This window comes from Sminthopsis crassicaudata, chromosome 5 (genome assembly GCF_048593235.1).
Source record: "Sminthopsis crassicaudata isolate SCR6 chromosome 5, ASM4859323v1, whole genome shotgun sequence".
Classification (NCBI taxonomy): Eukaryota; Metazoa; Chordata; class Mammalia; order Dasyuromorphia; family Dasyuridae; genus Sminthopsis; species Sminthopsis crassicaudata.
In genome coordinates, this window is record NC_133621.1 from 255,559,182 (window position 1) to 255,581,092 (window position 21,911).

The 21,911-nt window shown below is 36.4% G+C and overlaps 1 protein-coding gene across 1 annotated transcript in view; it reads left to right on the plus strand.

Annotated features, from left to right (window-relative positions):
* OTOGL (otogelin like) overlaps positions 1-21,911 on the plus strand; it is a 209,691-nt gene that overhangs the window by 48,120 nt on the left and 139,660 nt on the right. Inside the window, 7 exon segments of the mRNA XM_074270858.1 lie at positions 179-356; positions 2,945-3,069; positions 5,637-5,846; positions 9,274-9,439; positions 10,876-10,950; positions 12,279-12,331; positions 14,571-14,733. Of these exon segments, the coding sequence (XP_074126959.1) occupies positions 179-356; positions 2,945-3,069; positions 5,637-5,846; positions 9,274-9,439; positions 10,876-10,950; positions 12,279-12,331; positions 14,571-14,733 (970 nt within the window).

Genomic DNA, 21,911 nt, shown 5'->3' on the forward strand with positions numbered 1-21,911 from the left:
CTTTAATCTTTACACTCCCAGAACTCTAGATCCCACTTATTTGGTCACTTCACATCTCAGGAGAACAATATTTGTGCCTGAGATCTGGAAAAATCATTCATTCCTGCAAGTTCTTGGGAAAACCTGTAGATTTGTCAAGCTAAACTAAACTGATTTTATGTGCTTTCTTCTTGTGCAGGACATGTTGAAATTCGAAATCTGTCCTCTTTGTTTATTGTTCTGAAAACTAGATTTGGTTTAAAGATTATATTTGCTAAAGACGGGGCAAGACTTTATATTCAACTCAGTACCGAATGGAAGAGAAGAACAATGGGTCTGTGTGGAACTTTCAATGGGAACATAAGGGATGATTTCATGTAAGTATTGTCTTTTTATTATTAACCTGAGTTTAGTGACTGATCTCTTAAAGGATGAACTATTGACTCTAAGTTCTCTAAAAGATACTCATTACACTAAGAAACATAACTAAGTAAAAAATTAATGTACTTTTAAAATGCCAACTTCATTTAATATTTTGTTACTTGGTATTCAGGACCATCAAGAAGCAAATGCTACTTTACTTTTCTAGACTTAGTTATTATTATTTCACTCCATCAGCCAAACTGGATAAGTTTCAGATTCTCAAATGCATATCATGGCCCCCAACATCTATTCTATAGACAATTCCTTGAGATTCCTTCTCTTGATATTTCCTTCTTTTCCTATCTTGGTCTGTTAAACACTTCTTTTAGAGCCAGTCTCAAGTGCCCCCTTCTTTAGGAGACCTCTGATCACTCCAGTTGATGATACTTTCTCTCCCCTCTTAGAGTTTTTTCTATTGCACCTATTGTTGTCTATTGTTGTTTTTATACTCTTGTCCAGTAAGGACAAGAATTTTTTTGAGTAAGTTTTGAGTGCATATTTTATTTATACATTGCATCATCCTCAGAACCTAACATGTGAACAGGGTTTCTCTACAAAGAAATTAATTGGGAGTTTCCTATTCCAATGAAATCACAGATCTGCTCCTAGCTCTTGCTAATGTAGTAACACTTTTTCTAAACAACTTTTTCTTTTGGGGGGTGGAGTGTCTCCCAGTTTCCTTAGTTTTGGCTATCATACATACTTTATAGACCTGGAGATCAACAAATAATTTTTAGAGTTTTTAAACAGTTTTTTGATAAGTATTCATTAACTTATTTATCTATAATAAATAAACACTTATTTATTGCCCAGCACTGGGCTAGGTATCCTGAGACCCACAGAAATTTAGGAAAAATAGTTTTTTGCTGTTAAAGAGCTAATTGGGGAAGACAAGACTGAAATACATAAATTAGTCAACAAAGTACCTTTTATATGTCAGGAGTTGTTATAGATATATATAAAAATAACTATAATTTAAGATTTCCTTGAAGGATCAAATATAATTTTGTGTCAGTATTTTTCTAGTATTAAAGTCTTACTACTAAGTCCTAAGCACAGAATCACAAATCCTTTTATTTTATAGATGAGCAAATTTAGACTCAAGGAAGCTTTGTGACTTGCCTCAAATCATATCTTGTCAGAGTCTAGATTTGAACTCAGACTTTTCTGACTCCAAAGTTCATTCCTTAGCACACTGAAATCCTCATGACAATGTAGCAGCAAACCCAGATTCTGCAAACAATTCTTGACACTCCAGAACCACTTAATATATAACTTTGATGACTGAGTTTATATATCTCTGCTGTTCAAAGGACAACCTACATAATATCTTAGATGCTGTTCCCATCTCCAGAAGGTTGGCCACAGGGAATGATTGCGATCCAAAGCTGTGACTTTAGGGCACACACCTATTGGGGGGATGTCAGAGACCTAAAAACTATGATCCCTGTGCCAGAAATTCTGGGACATTATGAAGATGCTACAGGAGAAGCCACCACTGGGCAAAGGAGCCAAGGAGGGATAGATCAAGAAGGAGCTCACCTAGGGTACAACTGCCCAGAATACCATCAAGTAGTTTTGTGTAACTGATTATTCCTGCTACATGTAACACACACTTGCTATGTGACTCTACCTGACTCCTCAGTGCTTCAGGAAATACAAGGTGCTACCTGCATTGGTAGAGGCATTTCCTCACTTAAGGAGTTCCCCAGTGTTTCGAAAGAAGAACCTAGAACTTCATAGGTTCATACTCTTGCTAGTTAGGTGTTAAGATTAAAATTTTCTCCGTGTTGAGGGAGTCTAAGTGCTCTCAGAGCTCCCTATTTTTGGGAATTCTAGGAATAATAGACCCAAATTATGCAATTTTAGTAATAACTATATGGCAGTATGAGTTCTGAAGTAGGAACCATCAGTATTATGGGCTGGGATAGTTGGGCAAATGTTAGTGGGAGACATGGGACTTGAACTAGGCCTTGAAGGATGAATGGGATGTGAATAATTGGGAATCTTCCAGGCAGAGGAATATCATGAAGAGAGGAATCAAGAAAAAACTATTCCTCTTATTTTATCTTGCCCTTTAATAGTAATTAATTATAGTAATTAGAATAGTTTTTTTTTTTTTTTTGGTATGGAAGAGGAAGGAGGAGAAGGAAATAAGCATTTATATAGCACCTACTATGTGTTAGGCACTACAATCTCTGAAAAATTTTAAATTACTCAGAGGAAAATAAAGAGGTGTATTGTGAATGTTACTGTCTCCCATTCATAATTTCTGTACCATGAATAACAAAATGAAAATGCCATCAATGAATTAAGTGCTAATTTAACAAAAAAAGAAATGAAGATGAAGTGGACATGTGACAAGGATGAGAAATAACAAGTGGATGATTAGAGTGGACCAGTGTTATCTTTACAATGTCAGGAGAAATCAAGGAAGGCTTCTAACACATTGGTTGTATCTGTTGTGTTTAACCTTCAGAAGACATGTGATTAACCATCAGGGATGCCTTTCTTATCTTTTTTTTTTTTTTTCCTGTTTTAGGTCTCCAGGGGGTATGATTGAAGGGACCCCACAGCTCCATGGAAATGCATGGAAAGTTTCCTCAGCTTGTTTTGCCCCTGTTAGAGTTCCTCTCTTAGATCCATGTAATATCAACCAAGAAAACAGTAAGCCTTCAGATGAAGATATAACTTGGGGAATTCTTTTGGGCATTAGTAGTAATTTCATTCTATTTTTCTATAATCAATCAAAGCAATTGCTGACATATACACTTATGTTATATTACTATTACACTAAGGACTGAAAAAATCTTGATATTCTTTTCTTGAAAATAAGCCTCTTGAAAAGACCACTGGGTGGAGAATGGCTGTTTTTCATTTACTTTATACTCATAAGTTTGCCCTTTTTGTATGTTCAAGAATGTATTATTCACCTTCGACTCTCCCAGAATCCTCTGATACGATCTCTTACACTCACAGTTGGAATATGTCTGTCCTAGGAGACCTGCCATATTCCAACTGTAGTTCCATTGTATTACAGCCAAATATACAAATACCTAGCCGTGTCTCTTTCTTGCCATCAGATAACAGGTCCAGACTTAGAGCATAAATAATGGAGAAATGAGCTGGTCAGCAAGGACTTTATGACCTTAGCAAGCAGTGTGAGATCTAGGATGCAGCAAACTGAAATTGTTTTAGCTCCAATTTGGAACGTCTGGGCAACCCACATGCCAAGAATGGCAGGTTATCCTTCCCTTAAAGGAAAGGTGGAGGATGTAAATAAACACTGCAAGTTTGGCTTTAAATAATATTTTTAGGCTCTTCACATTGTCATTTGGTGTAATATATATATATATATATATAAAATATATATATATATATATATATACACATTTACATATACATTAATATTATGCTTCTTTTAACATATTCTTTCCTTTGTGGAGCATAAATATATCCATGTGTTTTGCTTCTAATACACTGGTAACATTGACTGTACATTAAGAAGGGAGCCTCTCTATTTTGCTATGGATTTTGTTGTGCTATTGTGTGAATGTTTTTATTAAATTTTATGTTTCATGAGGACTTATGAAAGAATGTCAGGCTGTAAATGAAGTTCAAAAGATCATAGATAAAGTTTCAAGGGAATTTAGAATTCATGTAGTCCAACACCCTCATTTTTTGGGGGGGAGATGGTGGTCATTCAGTTATCTCTAATTCTTTGTGACCCATAAACTGTTCATGGAATCTTCTTGGCAAAGACATTGGGTAGTTTACTATTTCCTTCTTCACTGTGTCTACATTTGCAGACAAGAAACTGAAGCAAATGGGGATTAAGGTGTCCAGGGTCTCACAGCTAGTATCTGAGGCTGGATTTAAATTCAGGTTTTCTTGACTCCAGGTCTAATATTCTATCTGTGTACCACTTAGTTGCCCATGAAAGCTATGTCACACCCATTAATGTAGGTATAACCCAAAGATCTTTTCCTTAATTGCTTGATAACTTTGTTAGTTGCCATGGATTCAATTAACAACCTTATGTTGATCATTCACAGGTCTATATATTGACCCCTAGTCTTTCTTCTGAATTACATTGTTCCATCACCAATTGCCTACCGGATAGCTTGATATGTCCCATAGGCATATCAAACTGAATCCCACAATGACTCATTGCTTTCTACTCTGCTCCAGGTCACTTTCTTCTTCATTTTCTTCCTATTATTGAGAATATCATCACCTTTGTGGCCAATTTCTTTCTCAACTCTTAACAATCATCCACCTCACATAGTCAATTATTTGTCAAATCCTGTCATTTCTACCTGTCTATCTCCTCTTCATCCTGATTACTCTCCATTTCCATTATGGCCAATAACTTCCTGTTTGGTTTCTTTATCTTAACTCCAGCTGCCAAAGTACTTTTCAAAAGTTTTCATCTGACAATGTCACTCTCCTATCCAATGAATAGAACATCATATCAATTCCTGTTATGTGAAATGCTGTTATAAAAATCTCCAGCTAACATAAAAATAGTCAAACTATTAATTCACCAGTGAATATTTAATAAAATAATTGTTATATTTAATATTATAAATATGAAAATATATTTAATAAAACAAATTTAAAACAAAAGTATGCAGATCTGCCCTTGATTTTTTTAAATGGGAAGAGTTTAATGATCTATTGACATAATGACTTAGTTTGATAGAACAAACATTTATAAAGAGCCTATTGTGTTCAAGAGAACAGCTAAGTGGCATATAGAATGCCAGGCTTGCAGGGTATATGATATGGAAGAGTGTGCTAAGTAAATGTTTAACAACCAGCTTCCTCCCCAAAGTATAAAGTTTAATCTGAATTGTTAACAATTTCCTATCACTTTATGAAGTCTATCCAATCAATAAAACAATCAATCAAGTCTTGATTTGTAGCATTTGTTCATTTCTGAAATGCTCATACTGAAATTTAACCTTTCAAGTTGCTATGAAGCCATTTTGAGCACACCACTGACAAGTGGTCACAAAGAGATGAGTAAATGCAGATATATTCAAAATAATACAGACAATTTCAAAGAGAAAAGGACACTAAAAAATGAAAGAAAAGAAAAAAATGAAAGAGAAATGCTTTGTACAGGAGGTGACTCCTGGGCTGTGTTTTGAAATAAGTTAGAGATTAGAGGGAATGTGCTGTTTCCTGGATTACAACAAGATTGTGAAAAAGGATTTGTTTTTTTCTAGTTGGATTTGCTGCCCACTGTGATGTCATCAACCAAGAGCTTTTTGCTCCATGCCATGACACTGTCAGTCCAGGATTATACTACCAGCTCTGCCGTTTTGATGCCTGCAAGTGTGGAAGCAGCTGTTTATGTAATGCCCTGGGACACTATGCCTACATCTGTAGCAAGCATGGCATTTTCATTGATTTCCGGGTTCAGGTCTCATTCTGTGGTGAGCATTCCTATTCTCAGAATTGGAAAGGGTGTCAAGGAAAGCCAACACATTTTGGACTACTTTGTGTTAAGGAAATGGTGTAATTTCTTGTCCCTTTATGTAATGGAACCGAAAAGAGAAAAGGGAATTTAAACTTCTTGTTCATAGCTATAACTGCTTATATCAACATAGAGGCCCAATATTGAAATCACAATAGTAGCATCCTAAATGACAGATAACTTAGTCATTTCACAAATCAAATTTGTTATGGGTAAGTTTTATCACATTAACAATAAAAGGAGCTCAATGAAATTTAATAAAATCAGGAAGGGAAGATTTCTGGTAGACTAAGGCTCAATAGCTAATTCTGATTAGCTCCCACCCTTAAACTAATAAGAGTATGACCACCCAAATAGAAGGAGACCAGAGGGATACACAGATCTGAGAATGAGAAAAGACTTCAGTTTAGTCAGACTCACACATGAAAGAAATCCTGCTTATTTGAAAAGGGGTCATTTATCTCTTTCTTGAAGACTTCCAAAAAGGGGGAAACCATCTCTCTTGTGGTCATTCATTGTACTTTGGGGGAGCTCCTAATTGTTCAGAAGTTTTTCCTGATATAAAATCTAAATTTGCTGCTGTAGCTTCTAAACTCTTTTTTTCTGATTCTTTGAGATCAAACAGAATACATTCAGTTTCTTTCTTCACCATTACTCTCCAGATACTTGAACATAGCTATATACCCCAGAATCTTCTGTTCTCCTGATAAAAAAATCCTGGTTCATTCAACCTACATCATATAAATGGCTTAAATAATGACTTAAAGCTTTTCCTCAGAACAATTCCAAATTTACTAATGTCCTTTTTAAATTATGGTGCCCAGAACTGAAGAAGATATTCTTGATGAGATTTGAGGAGGGTAGAATACAGGGGGAATATCATTTCTTCAGTCTTAGAAGTTATACTACTTAATATTGTCCAAGTTTACATTAGGTTTTTTTTTTTTTTTTTTTTTTTTTGACTTCTACTCATGGGTTTGTAATCCACTAAAATTCTCAGAAAAAGTTCTATCTAATTATATCCTCCTCTTCAACTCTTGGTTGTAAAATTAAATTTTTTGTGCCTAGGTATAATTCTCAGACTGTTATCCCTATTGGGTCTCATCTTATTCAATTCTAATAAAATATTCTAGTCTGGCAAGACATTTTTTTTTTAGACCCTGGCTCTGTCATTTAAAGTATTAACAATGTCTTCCATCTAAGTCATCTGTAAATTTGATGAGCATTTTCTCTATGCCTTTATCTAAGTCATTGATAAAAATCTCAAGCACTGGAGGGCCAGTGTTAGATACCTGGGATACTCAATTGGAGATGTTCTGCTAAGGTTAACCACTAACAATTACCATTGTTGTGAACCTGGATTTCCAGCTGGGACTGAATCCATCTAATTTATTGCTGTATAGTGTACATCACTTTATCTACTCCACAAGAATAATATGAGAAACTTTATCAAAAAGCTTTGGTAAAATCTAACTAAACTATGCCCATACCATTCCTCTCACCTATCAATTTAGTCATCCTGTCAACAAAAGAACTAACCATGATTCATTCCTGATGAAGCCATATCGGCTCTTTATACTCATCGACTGTATCCCTTTCAATAAATTTACTTATTTTTCTTTAATGATCCATTCTAGAACTTTTCCAGGAATTGCACTCAGGTTTATTTATCTGTAGTTTACCAACTGTAATGTTGGTCTCTAAAATGTAATGTTCTCTGGGAGTAGGTTTCTTGGGGGGCTTCTGGAGGCAGCCTTCATTTCAGTTTAGTGTAATCACCCCAAATGCACCAAGGAGTTAAAGTCCAAATCCTTTATTGTTTCCTTTTAAGTCTTGTCTCCTTCCTTGGCCCTGGTTAGCTTTCTTAGAGGCCTATCTCTCTCTTTGGTTCCTAGTGCTAGTCCTTTGCCTCTGCCAGCTTCAGTCCCTAACTCCCTCCGAATCTCTAGCAAGCATATCAGAGTGTGCTTGTCCTTTAGTGGGCTCCTCCTTATATATGCTCTCTTAAAGGTGTGAATCTTGTGGAACTCTAATAAGTACTAAGTGCATCTAGAGAACTGTTAAGCACCCTGCTAAACAACCATTGTCTCTATCAATTCCACTGACTTAGCACCTTGTAAGAATTCTAACAACCAATTCATTCCCCTCCTCCATTGCATCTTTATAAATGAGTAAAACATTTCCCATCGCCAATCTTATGATACTTTTCCTATTTCCTACTCTTTCAGATTATCATTGAGAATTGCACTCAACATACTCAATATAAGTCTTTACATAATTTCCTCTAATTTCCATTCTGATTGAGATTTGAAATATTCTTGGTTGTTGTTGTTGCTTTTTGATACTATTTGTATATGTTCATAGTGCAACTCTAAGTGAACTTGACAATCACACTCAATTTTCTTCTATTAGTCTCAGTAACTTTAGTTTTATATTTTCCTTAATACTGCTTTTCCTGCAACTTTCTTTAGGCAGGTCCCAGTAACAATATCTGGACTTAGAGATTTTCCTTCTCAATTTTTCCTGGTTTTGTCCTGCTTAACTCAGTTTCTTGCCTTTTTCATTAGTCCTTAATATGTACAGAATTTTCTTTTTATGCCCTCCCCCTAACATGTTCCTTTTCTCATAGGAGATTACCTAACAGAAGAAAGTTGCTTCTTCTCTAAGAACAATAGAAAATTTAACATTTCCATCATTTCCATTGTTCTCCTCTAAAACTGAGTAGAATGATTGATCATCAGGATAGGGATGGGACAATCCCAGAACTGGACTGTTTTTAGCAAAGAAGAAAAAGTTAGTGGTTAGTATGCCAATTGGCAACTAAAAACATCATAAAGAGAAACTGTACAGTTTTGGAACTTCAAAGAAATATTGCGATTATAAAAAAAATTCAATTTCTGAATAGGGGATCATAGTAGTGGTGATTTTAGTTGGAAATTACAAGTCTAACATGGACTAACACTAAAAAAGGTAATGCTTGGTTATTTACATACTCCATCAAAAAACCAAACAAGTAGATAAGTTATAGTGACAAGAAATTTATTTCATAAGAAGAATTTGACTGTTTAAGTAACAAAACTGTAAAACAGGCTTCTAAAGAAGGCTGTGGAATCTCCATCCCTGGAAATGTTTTGAAAAACAAGTTGCTAATGTTTGGCTTTAATAGTTTCATGATAGCTTTATAGCTATGCAGGAAGCAGAAAATAAGGACTGATGAACTTTTGAGATCCTTTTACTACTGGACTCCAGAGTTTTCATATGCATATTGATACTAATTATTTTTGACATTCCTGTTTCATGTCAATCAAAGATGCACAAAACACTAAAGAATGTTTTCACTCTCTGTAGAAATAAATAGCTCATGAGTAATGGTGCTTTCTCCTCAGCCGTGGTGTGCCAGAAAGGCATGTTGTACCATCCCTGCTCCTCTTTCTGCCATCATTCCTGTGCTGCTCTTTCCTCCATGGAGAGTTGTGATGATGATTGTGTTGAAGGCTGTAATTGTCCAGAAGGCAAATACTTTGATGAAGCAATTAACTTTTGTGTGCCCATGTAAGTCATAGAAATAATTTGAAAGCATCCTGCATGATCTCTTTCCAAATTTCTTAGAAAACAAAAGGTTTCATAGGCTTTTTGGGTGAGTTTTATATATCCCCTTCATTTTTGTTTGATTTTCTTTTGCAAGCTTTTTTTTTTTTTTTTTTGGTGTGTTAAAAAGTCAGATATTTCATCCTAAGGATTGCTTTTTCCCAGCAAAAGTTAATGTCAACAGTGACAAATGGCTAAGTGTAAAGGAATTTTTTTATTTCTGATATTCAAGATTTCCCCTAAAAGACTTATCAGGATAATATCAGAAGCTCACAATCTCTATAGTGCTTGCTATTTGGAATTAGCTAGGTTATGAAAATTTATGCCTACAAGAAATAAACTACTAAGATAAACCTTTTTCTTTTTGGTGGAGGGCTGGTCCTGTGATTTCATCAGTAAAGGGAATTTGCATTGAACAAACTTCCTGTGTCAGTTTAGATCAGCAATTTCTCTAATTCAGAGGGTTGTCTGAAACTCTGACTTGTCCAGCTAGTTATACGCTACTGGAGAGGCCTAAACCTAGATCTTTACTCCATGGCCAGCTTTCTAACCACTATTTCAGTGCTCCACTTTGCCCTCAGCCTATAGCATAGTCATCCATGGTCCGCATTTCCCTTTTCTATTTAGATATAGCAAACACAAAGTCCCACCAAGAGCTGCTCAAGTTAAGGCTAATTGCAATAGCTTGGGAAAGTTAGGGTTCACACTGAGAGCTGGAATTCCTCTTTGTTTCACAAATCTCTGTAAATCAAAGGCAAGTCATATCAGAGTATAAGTATGCTGGTAAAATGCCTTTGAGATAAGTGGTTGCATTTGTGGGCTCCTGAAAAAATTTATTTTAGCTCTTTCTATCTTCTCCCTCTTGGGTAAAGTTGTCTCTGCTAATCAGATTGCTGATCAGTGCTTTATGGTCTACAAAGTATTGTCCTTCAATAGCCATGGATGGAGGTATTTTAAGTGCTGCTCTCCCAATTTTACCAACTCAGAGTTAAGTGACTTGTCCCTTCCCTTGACATTTTAACTATGACTATTTTTTTTGAAAGCCTAGAAAAAGTTGGTACTGGGACCTGTCTTCAGATTTCAATTCCACTTATGTGTTAGTCTTACACAGGCAGAAAAGTCAGATTTTTTGGGTAATTTCCCCTCAGAAAGCAGATTTTTCTATTCAACCTGTGATTTAAATGAAAAAGGCATTAAAGTTTTATTAAAAAAAAAATCGCTCAAAGTTGTCTTCAAATAGTACTTCTTAAATAAACTCTAGTTCTTTGTTAATATGTCACAATGCCCATTTTAAACTGTAAATAAAAATAGCTTGCTCCTTTCTTATGCAATCTTGAAGTCCTTTTTATTATCTCTCTTTTGTTTATGAGTTATTAATTTTAAATCATTGATTCTTACAGATTTAGCTGCCATTGCTTTTATAGAGGCAGTCAATATCAACCTGGAGAGCTTGTAGCTACACCAACTGGCTTATGGTATGTTTCTGATGTGAGGTTTATGTTTGTCATTAACACTGTCATATTTTGGTAATGTGACAATTTAAAAAAATAATCTCAATTATAAAATATGAGGCATTGTGGACATCAATCTTTACTGAGAAATGCATATATAGGCTTTCTATTGATGATCATTCTGACTAATAGGACTTGTAGTGAGTAGGTAAAATTCAGCTGGTATGAAGAACTAATTATTTTTCATGGTAAGGTCATTCCTAATCAATTGACCCCCAAGATCATCACCTTGTGGCCAACCTATTTGTAATAAAAAACTTGAGTTTAGTCATTCTGGCTCTGACTCTCTTTTGTTCTCGTCTTCACTTCCTTCTCCTTCCTGGTCTCTCCCCCTCCTCCTCTTTCTCTTCCTCCTCCTCTTCTTTTTTCCCTTCTCCTTCTTTCTTGCTGCTAGGACCATTAAAGCTTTTGCTTTAATGATGACATGGCTTTTGAGAGCCCAAGGTCACTCTGGGCTAAACTGAGGCACTAGAGAAAGACTTTGAGATTGGTCCCTATGATTTAGTCAGATGACACTGAGCTTTATCATGGATTCGGTAAGGGAACCAAATGATGCAGTTAGTGGCAGTGCAGAGAGTTATGGGAATCCCTTTTGGTCAGCTCAGGTCTAATGTGAAAGAATTCACAAAACCAAAATTTTAGACTGACAAAAAGGAAGTTTATTGTTGCCATTACAGAAGCCAGCTTTTGCTAGAAAGATAGTCTTGCAAGTGACAAAGTCCTGGCAGAGAGATAAGGGTCCTTGCAGAGAAATACTGGCAGAGAAATAAATAGAGGTATTAACACTGAGAAGAGGGTAACTCTTTATAGTGGGCAGGGGTCCTGACAGGGAGCTATGCCAAGGAGAGAGAGAGAGAGAGGTTCCTTGACAAGGCATGGCCTAGCTTTGGGCCTCTGAAAAGAAATGAGCCTAAAATTGCCCTTTAATAGGAAATCTGAGACTGAAGTGTCAATTGAATAAGATTACTGCCCCCAGGCCTAGATTCCCAGTTGAATTTAAATTCAAGCTAAGTAGGGAGTGGTCCAGGGCCAATCATAATGAAACCACTTAACTACCCCAAGTGTGGGGCCCTGGGGGGGGGGGGCTGTCAGGAGAGTTTCAGGGCTCACCCCAAAAATCAAGGATAGTTTCAGAGTTCACCCCATCATTTTTTTCTGATAAGTGAGGTGTATGATTTTACCCTTATATCCATAAACATCTAGTTCTGGAACATTTAAGAGTTTTTGAAACAAAAAAGGAAGTTTGGTTTGAGTTATGATTCTAATAACAATTATTCATTTTCTTCTATTAGTCAGTGTTTAAATGGGACAGTGAAATGTGCTGAGCCTTCTCCCGCTACTGTTGGTGAGTCATAGAAAGTCTTTTTTCTAAACCAGACTGCCATTTTACTGTTTTTACTGATTTTAGCATGGCAATTGTAGCCATAATGGCAATCCTACATTCAGTTCAACAGTATTGAATTTCTGCCTACTCTGTGTGAGGGAAGGGACAGAAATCTGTTTTTTTGAGTAAAGAAGATATGGATCCAAGTCTCATTTCTGTCATGGTCCTACTGTATTATTTGGACAAGTGTCTTAACTTTTCTATTCCTCATTCTCTAAGACCAGACATTTGCAGCCTCTGAGTTTCTTCATTGGAAGTTTCTTCCCTCTAATGCCATTCAGAAGTAGGGAGTGGGTAGAAAGAAGGAAGATACCCTTCCAGCCATTTTCACATTTATTTTGGCTGAGTAACAAAGTGCTTGCTTATAAAGAAGAGTGTTAGTACAACAAATTAAGTGAAAGCACTTTGTTGGTCAGAATAAATGTGAAATGCTTTGTGGATCCTTCCCTCTACTTCCCAAAGAAGTGGTCTTGGTTATTCTCATTTGCAAGGCTAATTCACATCTAGTTAATAGTTAAATATTTTTGATTTGGAGTCATTCAACAATATTTTAGATACACCTGTTCTGTGATAGATACTGGGGTTGTAAAGTCAGAAATAAAATCGTCCCAGCCCTCAGGGAACTTATCTTTGTTTGGAGATAGGCATTTACTTAAAGTATTTATAAGACTTACACAAAATAAACACAAGGGAATATATTGAGGCATAGGAAGAAGAGATTGGGGAGATTTGGGTGGGTAAGGTTTTATTTATTTGTTGTTTGTTGTTGTTCAGTCATTTTTCAGTCATGTACAACTCTTCATGATCCCATTTGAGGTTTTCTTGGCAAAGACTAGAGTGATTTGCCATTTCCTTCTCTAATTCATTTTATAGATGAGGAAACTGAGGCAGACAGAATTATATGACTTGCTCTAAGTCACACAGTAAGTGTCTGAGACTAGATTTGAATTGAGGTCTTCCTGATTTATGGTATCATGCTCTATCCATTGCTCCTAGCTGCTCTTTCATTTATTAAGTAGATTACATTAATATCATTCCTATATCCAAGATGCTGATTTATGAGTTTCATGTCCTATAGAAAATTTGTCAATTTGTTTGATTGCTGCAAACTACCAATGCTGTTCTCCATGTATATAAAAGGTGCAAACAAAATATAATAGTTCATAAGTAATGCTAGTTACTTGGTTGGTAAATAGGTGGTTGGAGACAGGTAACAATGGCTGGATCTGGATCAGGAAGAACTGAATTCAAATCCTGCACCAAGTAGTTAATAATTATGCAACTCTGGAAAGCTCACTTCATTGCTCTCAGTCTTAGTTTCCTTATCTGTAAAATGAGTGTATCTACCTCATAGAGTTTTGAGGATCAAATAAGAAGCCATGTGTAAAGTGCTTAAAATACTATATAAATGCTTGTTAGTATTTGTTATTATTATTAATTAAATTTATTGTTGTTGTTGTTTGTCCTTCATTCTCAAAGAGGACCAGGACATCAGTGAGTTCATACCATGACATGCAAGTGAATTGGATTTAAGAGAGTGAGGACTGTGCAAGATCACCTGCCTCACTTTCCCCTTTAGAACCATCTGGGTTCAAGTGGCAAATATAGATCAGGATGACTTGAGATGGCAATGGGAGACCTTTTAAAGTTAAGGTTTTCAATAGGTCTCTCAGTTTGACTTAGGTCACCCCCATTTAGTGATTATGGTTAGTATCAATTGAAGTAAAGAATCTCCTCTTTTACCTAGTCAAAAAAAATAAATAAATAAATAAATAAATCTGGGAGGGGAAGATTCTCAGAGTTTTTAGCCAAAGCAGAAATGATTGCTATTTAAATTCAATCTGAGTAGGGGGCAGCTAGGTGGCGCAGTGGATAGAGCACCAGCCTTGAACTCGGGGAGTACCCGAGTTCAAATCTGGTCTCAGACACTTGACACTTCCTAGCTGTGTGACCCTGGGCAAGTCACTTAACCCCAGCCCCCCCCCCCCAAAAAAAAATAAATAAATTCAATCTGAGTCAATCAAGATCCTATAGAATGGTTACAGAAGGATTCTGTGAAATTTCCTGAGTAATAATTAACCAAGGGTCCTATAGCTACTTTAGTAGACACATTTAAAACATAAATGTACACTTATGTGTGATTATTTTATTGCAAATTACATGAAATTAATAATATCTAATTTATGTTTTCTCTTTGAAGTTCATACATGCCCAGAAGGAAAACGCTACTTTGACTGCAAATTTCCTGACCCAGAATTGCCAGCAGCTGGTGTGAACTGTGAGACTACTTGTGTAAGCTTGGCCATGAACTTCACCTGCACCCCATCCCCTCCTTGTGCAAGTGGTTGCATTTGTCCCCCAGGGTAAGCTGTTCTTTGAAGAGTGTGAAGATCTAGTGTTTGTCAAAAAGAGACCACAATCCAAGGGATTTGGTCTGTACAATTTTTTAAAAGGGACTTTTACTTGGTGAAAATAAGATTATTGAAAGTCATTTTTTCAATTGATTATTGATTTAGTAATTTATTGAGTTGTCAAATGAATATCTAACTTTGTGATGTTATATGGTCTAGGGGATAGAATGTTAGGCTTGAAATAAGGAAAATGTAAAATGGAACCCCACAATAATGCTTCCTTTGGTTAAGCACTACCTTATATAAATAGTAATAATAGTTGAAAGTGTTTTTGAGTCTTTTCAGTCATATCACAACTCTGTGACCCAATTTTGTTTTTCTTGGCAAAGATATTGGAATAGTTTGTCATTTCCTTCTCCAATTAATTTTACAGATTTAGGAATCAAGATAAATTGGGTTAAGTGATTTGCCTAGAATCTCATAGTTAGTAAGTGTCCCAGGCTGGATTTGAACTCAGAGCCTGCTGACTATAGGGCTGGGCTCTGTCCATAGCACCTTCTGGAAGCCCCTTCATTTTGTGGTTACTTCGTTTGCACTTGATTGTTGTTCAGATCAGCTCCTTTTATTGAATTTGATCTCCTTGAGGGCATAGACTACTTCCTTTTGGTCTTTATCTCTCTAGTACCAAGTCTGACATACAGAAGGTACTTGAAAAGGATTATTGATTGATTGAATGAATGATTACAGAAACTTTGGCACTTTACCTTCTCTGGTCTTGAGTTTTCTTCTCTGTACAATAGGTATAAGAATGCCCTTATAGTCAGTTCCTTTCTCATTGGGTTGTTATTGGACTAAAAATGAAATGCCAGAGAAACTGAGGCAAAATAGAGAGAGAGAATATTTAATATTTAATTTGAAAGGGAGAGATTTACTGGAACCAAATAGATCCATGGTTTGGTCCCAGGCCTAAATGAGACAATCGTCTCCAAGAATCCAGCAAACAATGTGAGTTCTCAATGACATATATATATACACATGGCTCAGATACAGAGGGTAAACAGAGGCAGGGGCGGAATCAGGGTGCTGAGAGTGGGAATGGGACTCTGACAGGGTGGGGGGAGCCACCGGAGATGGGGATGACATAATGGGGGGAGGCACTCTGGAGATGGGGAGAGGCATCTTGATAAGATGGTATCTGGTATTCTAATAGCTTGAGTTGAGGAGAGGCATTCTGATATTCTAAAATACAAGACTTTTATCCTTATCAAATATTCTGATGATTAAGAGGAAGGGGTGGTTTTGTAGGATTGAGCAGAACAATTAGAAACCCTAGGCAGGACAATTTAGGGAAACTGAGTCAGGATAATTAGGGAAACTGAGTCAGGATAATTAGGGAAATTGAGTCAGGATAATAAGAGAACTGTGTCACAACAAAATGACATTACATATAAAATATTTTGGAAGATTTAAGGTACTATATGAATGTTAATTATTATTATTTCAATAATGAAAAGGTAGGTAGAAACTCTATATAGGTAGTGAAGTACCCAGGTGAGAGAAAAACAGGGTAGCCACAATAATGAAAATTTAAGAGCATTTATTGCTAGCTAGCGACTGAACGCCACCAGAACGGGAGGGGGTGTGTGTCAGCAAATGAGTGGTCTCAGGGACACATATTTATAGAAAGAAGAGAGAGACATCAAAATGTTTCTTGATACATATGTCATAATAAAGGAATTTCTATTCCAAACAGGAGGCAAAAAAAGTTATCACTCCAAGGGAATCATTCTGAGGCAGCAGAATGCTTATCAGGTTGTGAAGGGCTCAGGTCTCTCAGGACAGTACATCTGGGTTGTTAAAATACCATCTGCATTAGGGAGTGAAGAACTAGTAATAAACTTCTAACTACAAAGATTCAAGATTATGTTTCTCCCGGTCCCATTTGGGGTGCTTTTCCACTTCAGTAGTCTACTGTCTTGACTAAAGTTTTGAGATACTGTCTCAAGTTTGGATGTAGCCATTTTTCATCACCAAAGTTCTGATATCAACTAATATTTCAGGCATCTTTTTTTTTTTTTTTTTTTTTTTTTTTTAAAAGCAGGCTGTTCTAATTCTAATTCTTCTGCTCTGTTTAAAGGAGTTCTTAGAAAGGTGTCTATAATTTACACAACATTCATAAGATTTTTATTCCTTCAATTAATAATTATAAATCAATAATATTATATTAATTACATTATAAATAAATTAGTATAAATAATTATGTTAATGTCAGGAAAGCCTCATCCATGGTGGGAAATCTTCTGGAGGCATATTCCTTTTCTGTAAGATACTCATTCTCAGTGTTGCTGTTTTGATAATGAGCAGAGCAGGTTTTGTCAGTCATTCTCAAGGCAAATAGTCATTCAGCCTTAATGGTACATAACATTCAAGGAAATAACTGGGTTGTAGCCCTTCTAAGTTACTAGTCAAAAAAGGAGAGGCCTTGTAGTTTATTTACCAATTTCTGGATGTGAAGAAAATCCAAGTGATTTAGGATAGGTTTTAGGCTCTTGACAAAAGAGTCATGTTTGATATGGAGAAAATGGATTATGAAGAAAAATTACCTATCCATGAGAATGGAAACAGTGACCAGCAATAATCAGATCACAAGCAAGAGAAAAAAAAGCAAAGATTTTGTTTTAGAAAGCAAAAGAATAATCAAAGCTTATAGGACTGCATTTTTCACGACTTTTCTTTTTCTTTTGAACTGAAGTCATAATTTCATCATTTGGTGGGAGCTTCCCATGAGGATCTTCTTCTACCAATGCCCATTCTCTGCCCAGAACACTTAAGTGGTTAAGTGATCACACAGCCGATAGCATGCCAATTATTTCCTTTTTTTTATAAAGCTTTTTATTTTCAGAACTTATAGATAGTTTTCAACACTTACCTTTGTAAAACTTTGTATTCCAAAATTTTTTTTCTTCCATCTTTTTCTCCATCCCCTCTCCTAGATGGCAAATAATCCAATCTATGTTAAACATGTGCAGTTCTGTATATATTTCCACAATTATCATGCTGCAGAAGAAAAATCAGATCAAAAAGAAAAAAAAACGAGAAAGAAAACAATGCAAACTAATAACAACAACAAAAAGTGAAAATATTATACACTTAGTACCCACAGTCTTCTCTGTTTGCAGATGGCTCTCTCCATCACAACATCATTGGACCAATCATTATTTCTTAGAAAATTTTATTGAAGCTTTTTTAAAAACTTCATTGTGACTTCAATTGACATGCATTTATTAATCACATATTATACATCTGGCATCGTAACTATAAATTTGGAGACAAAAATGCAATAGTGCTGCATCTTTATGAATTCTGAACTTCTATTACTTAAGCATTCCAATGGACCTATGATGTCCTACTGATGAGGTTTAAGTTTTGGGTTCCCTTTAGTAGGGAACCAAATGATAAGGTCTAGATTTAGGGAACCAAAATGAGATTAGGGTTTCTGGTGGTCAGGGAGTTAAGTGATAAAGTCTAGTGGCAGGTTTGGGGTTCAGGAAATCAAATAGAGAGGTTTGGCTTCTATGCACCCCCTTGGGATTTGGCACAAGGGTAGGGAGTTTTGGGGACTCCCTTCTGGTGGCACAAAGATTCTCTGTAAAGGAATTTACAGACCCGAAAACCTAATTTGATAAAAGAGGTTTATCATAGGGATTGGGAAGCAGGGTTAGAACTCCTGACAGAGAGGCATAAAGTCTGGTTAGGGAAATAGGTGAAGGTAAAGAGAGTGTGGCACTGGAAAAGATTATTCCAGTGAGCAGAGACCCTTGGCATAGCAAGCATGGCTTAGCTGGTATGTTTAGAACCTCTGTAAAGAGAGGATTTTAGATTGGCTCTTTTATAATAGAAGCTTTGGCTACCAGCTGAAGGGAGCTAGTGGATAGAGTTCTACAAGCTGGGTTTCAGCTTGGGCTGGAATTTGAATAGAATTCAATGAGTTTCAGGACTGAACTGACCCCACTTAGACAACAGAATGAAACTGTCTTGTTTCCCTTGGGCAGGATCCCTCACTGAGGCAGAGTTGAAGGAGATTTTTATAAGACTGTAGACTAAGAACTGGAAGACCTAGAGGCCATTTGTTTTAGCTCCAATGTATTGATAAGGAAGCTGAGGTTTAGAGACGTTACATGGCTCATGGGTGCTCAACCAGTAGGTTTTTGAATTGGGATTTGAACTCAATTCTTCCTCACTCTAGCACTCTCTCCACTGTAATTCACTAGAATTATAACTTTCTTCCATTTTCAGAGGCTCTAGTGTAGGAATGGAGAAAACATGATAGGAGTCCTCCATGATTGAGTGGCAGAAGGAGAAAGGAGGTAAAGATAGAAGGTGTTTTATCGAACTGGTTTTATTAAAGGGTCAAGACTATGAGTTGAGGAAAGTGAGACAGGATTGTTGTGGTTTGAGAGGCCAACACTTTTAAGAGGGTTAATGCCTTAATCTGCAAGTGAATTAAATTTAAATGAGGTATAGCTGTGTAAAGTCTTCAGCCTCAGTCTGCTTCAAGCTTCAGAGTCTAGTGGCAAAACTTGGGTCAAAATGACTGGTAAATCAGAGTGAAGGTTGAGAAGGATGGTGAAAGTCTTGAGGTCAAGAACAGAATCTATGTAAAGTATATTACAAAACTTGAATTATTTTGTAAATGTTAGTGCTTATCTAGAGCAGTAAAGCATGTGATAAAGTTAAATAAGGAAGAGGTTTTTTGCTTCCTTTGGGGAAGTCTTTTGTCATATGAGGTGGACTTTAAAGAATGAACTAGTTGTAAATAAATGTAGATGAACAAGCATGAGGTAAGGACAACAACATTTTCTTTCAAATAGACTTTTAGAGGGATGGTCTGGGAAGTTAACTGCTATACATTTCTTTTTCAACATTGTTTCTATAGGTAAATACATTCTGAGTTCTGAAAGCTGAGTCAAATTTTTAAAAAATAATCTATCCTTAAATCTAGGGCAGCCTTTAATTTAGGGAGAAAAAGGTCTTGAATTTGGTAAAAAAAAAAAAAAAAAAAAGAGGCCATATGTCACCCTAGTCTCCTAGTGTCTTGCTGTGTTCTTATCAAAATCTGCTCTCAGGAAGGATTTGAAAGTCATTCTCATTAGAGATTAAAGGGCTCATCTTAATTTTATTTCTCCCAGCAGGGTTTTCATTTTAATTCAGACCTGTTATACTAAAGGAAAGAAGCTCCTAAATTAGAATTTCTAGGATCAACAAGCACATAGTGAGATTATTTTGGCCTTTTCAATTTCTCTAAAATCATGTCATAAATTAGTAACATTTTTGATTTGGAATCAAGGGACTTGGATTCAAATTCTAATCCTGTAAGCAACTGGTGTGACAAACAGCTTTACCTCCCTGAGCCTCAGTCTTCTCAATTTTTAAATGAGGGTTTTGGATCACATTTTTTCCAGCTTCCAATCTGTGTTCCTATGTTCCTGTGTTCCTCTTCCTGGTTGGTCTGTGGTGACCAGTAGGAAGCCATTGAAAGTGCTGAAGTTGGGAAAGGGACTTCAAAACTTTGGGGTCCCAGACTGGCCTCACAAGGTATCTCAAAAGAATTTGCAGGCTTGAACCCATTTCCTGATCAAGGGGCAAAGTTTTATTGTAATTGTAATGCCAACTGAAGAGGACTAAGTTCCAAAAAAATTTAGCAAAGTGCTAAGAGAGAGAGAAAACACCTTTATCCAGCTTTCTATCATTCACATGCTAATTCTATGGTCTAGATGTATGGCCAAGGCCAGGGGGTGATCTCCAGAATGTAGCTCTCTTTGACCAACAGATTATCACTATTGTCTCAGGAGTTTGGTTTGTGGAATTATCCTGAGGCCAGAATTTGACTGAGGACTGGTCTATTCAGAATCAGACAGCTTAGGTGGGTGGAATTTCCAGAGGCAGAATGTAAAGCCAGAAGATTTAGATTTTCTGACTTATTAGAACAGAAGCCTCCCTCCCCACTAAGGTCTGGGGATCTCAAAATCATTGCTGTCTATCCTAGAAGCTATATTAGATATTTTCCCCTCTCCAACAGTTGTATCCCAAATTCGTTTGGGACAAAGGAATAGAGATCTCATCTTCTGGAACTGCTTCAATGCTGATGAGGGGTGTAGAGCTACCCCTGCCTAGTGGGATCCTGTCTGAGGAGGAAGAGGCACACTACTTAAAGATGGCAATAGCAGCATTCAGAGGGATGCTGGGTGTCAGAATCAGTTAGCCAATAGTATTCAGGGGGAACAAATAGTTGGAAGTTCATACTTTGGAGTCTGGAGGAAACAAATCTGACAAGTAAGTTAAAAATGCAGGGGCCAAATATGAGGAGGAAAAAGAAGTGGAGTTAATATAGGGGTTAGTAGGAACAATAGTCAGGAACCCCATCCAGAGGAAGGCTGGGGGTGAGATGAGATTTTCATGAATGTTTTTCATCCAGCCAGCTTTCCCAGGATAAATACTAAAGAATGTTTTCCCTCAAATTCCTGCTTTTGTCTCCTTGAAGGAGTGGGCACAGTGTCTGAAGCAGTACCATTATACATAGTGAAAGCAGTACTTAGATGAGGGTGCAAACTCCATAATATTTAAAAGATGTTGAGTATCAGGAAGAGAGGAGTATAGTTTGAGGAGTTCCAGTCAGGGGCATTCCTTTTATTTTTTTATTTTTATTTTTATTATAACTTTTTATTAACAGTATATATGCATGTGTAATTTTTTACAACATTATCCCTTGCACTCCTGTTTTGACTTTTCCCTTCCCTCCCTCTACCCTCTTCCCTAGATGGCAGGCAGTCCCATACATGTTAAATATGTTATACATTTTTACAATATATGTGTGCAGAACCAGTTCTCTTATTGCACAGGAAGAATTGGATTCAGAAGGTAAAAATAACCTGGGAAGAAAAACAAACAGTTTACATTCATTTCCCAGCGTTCCTTCTCTGGGTGTAGCTGATTCTGTCCATCATTGATCAATTGGATTTGAATTAGAGCTTTTCTTTGTCAAAGATATCCACTTCCATCAGAATATATTCTCATATCCTCATACAATATTGTTGAAGTATATAATGATCTCCTAGTTCTGCTCATTTCACTCAGCATCAGTTGATGTAAGTCTCTCCAAGCCTCTCTGTATTCATCCTGCTGGTCATTTC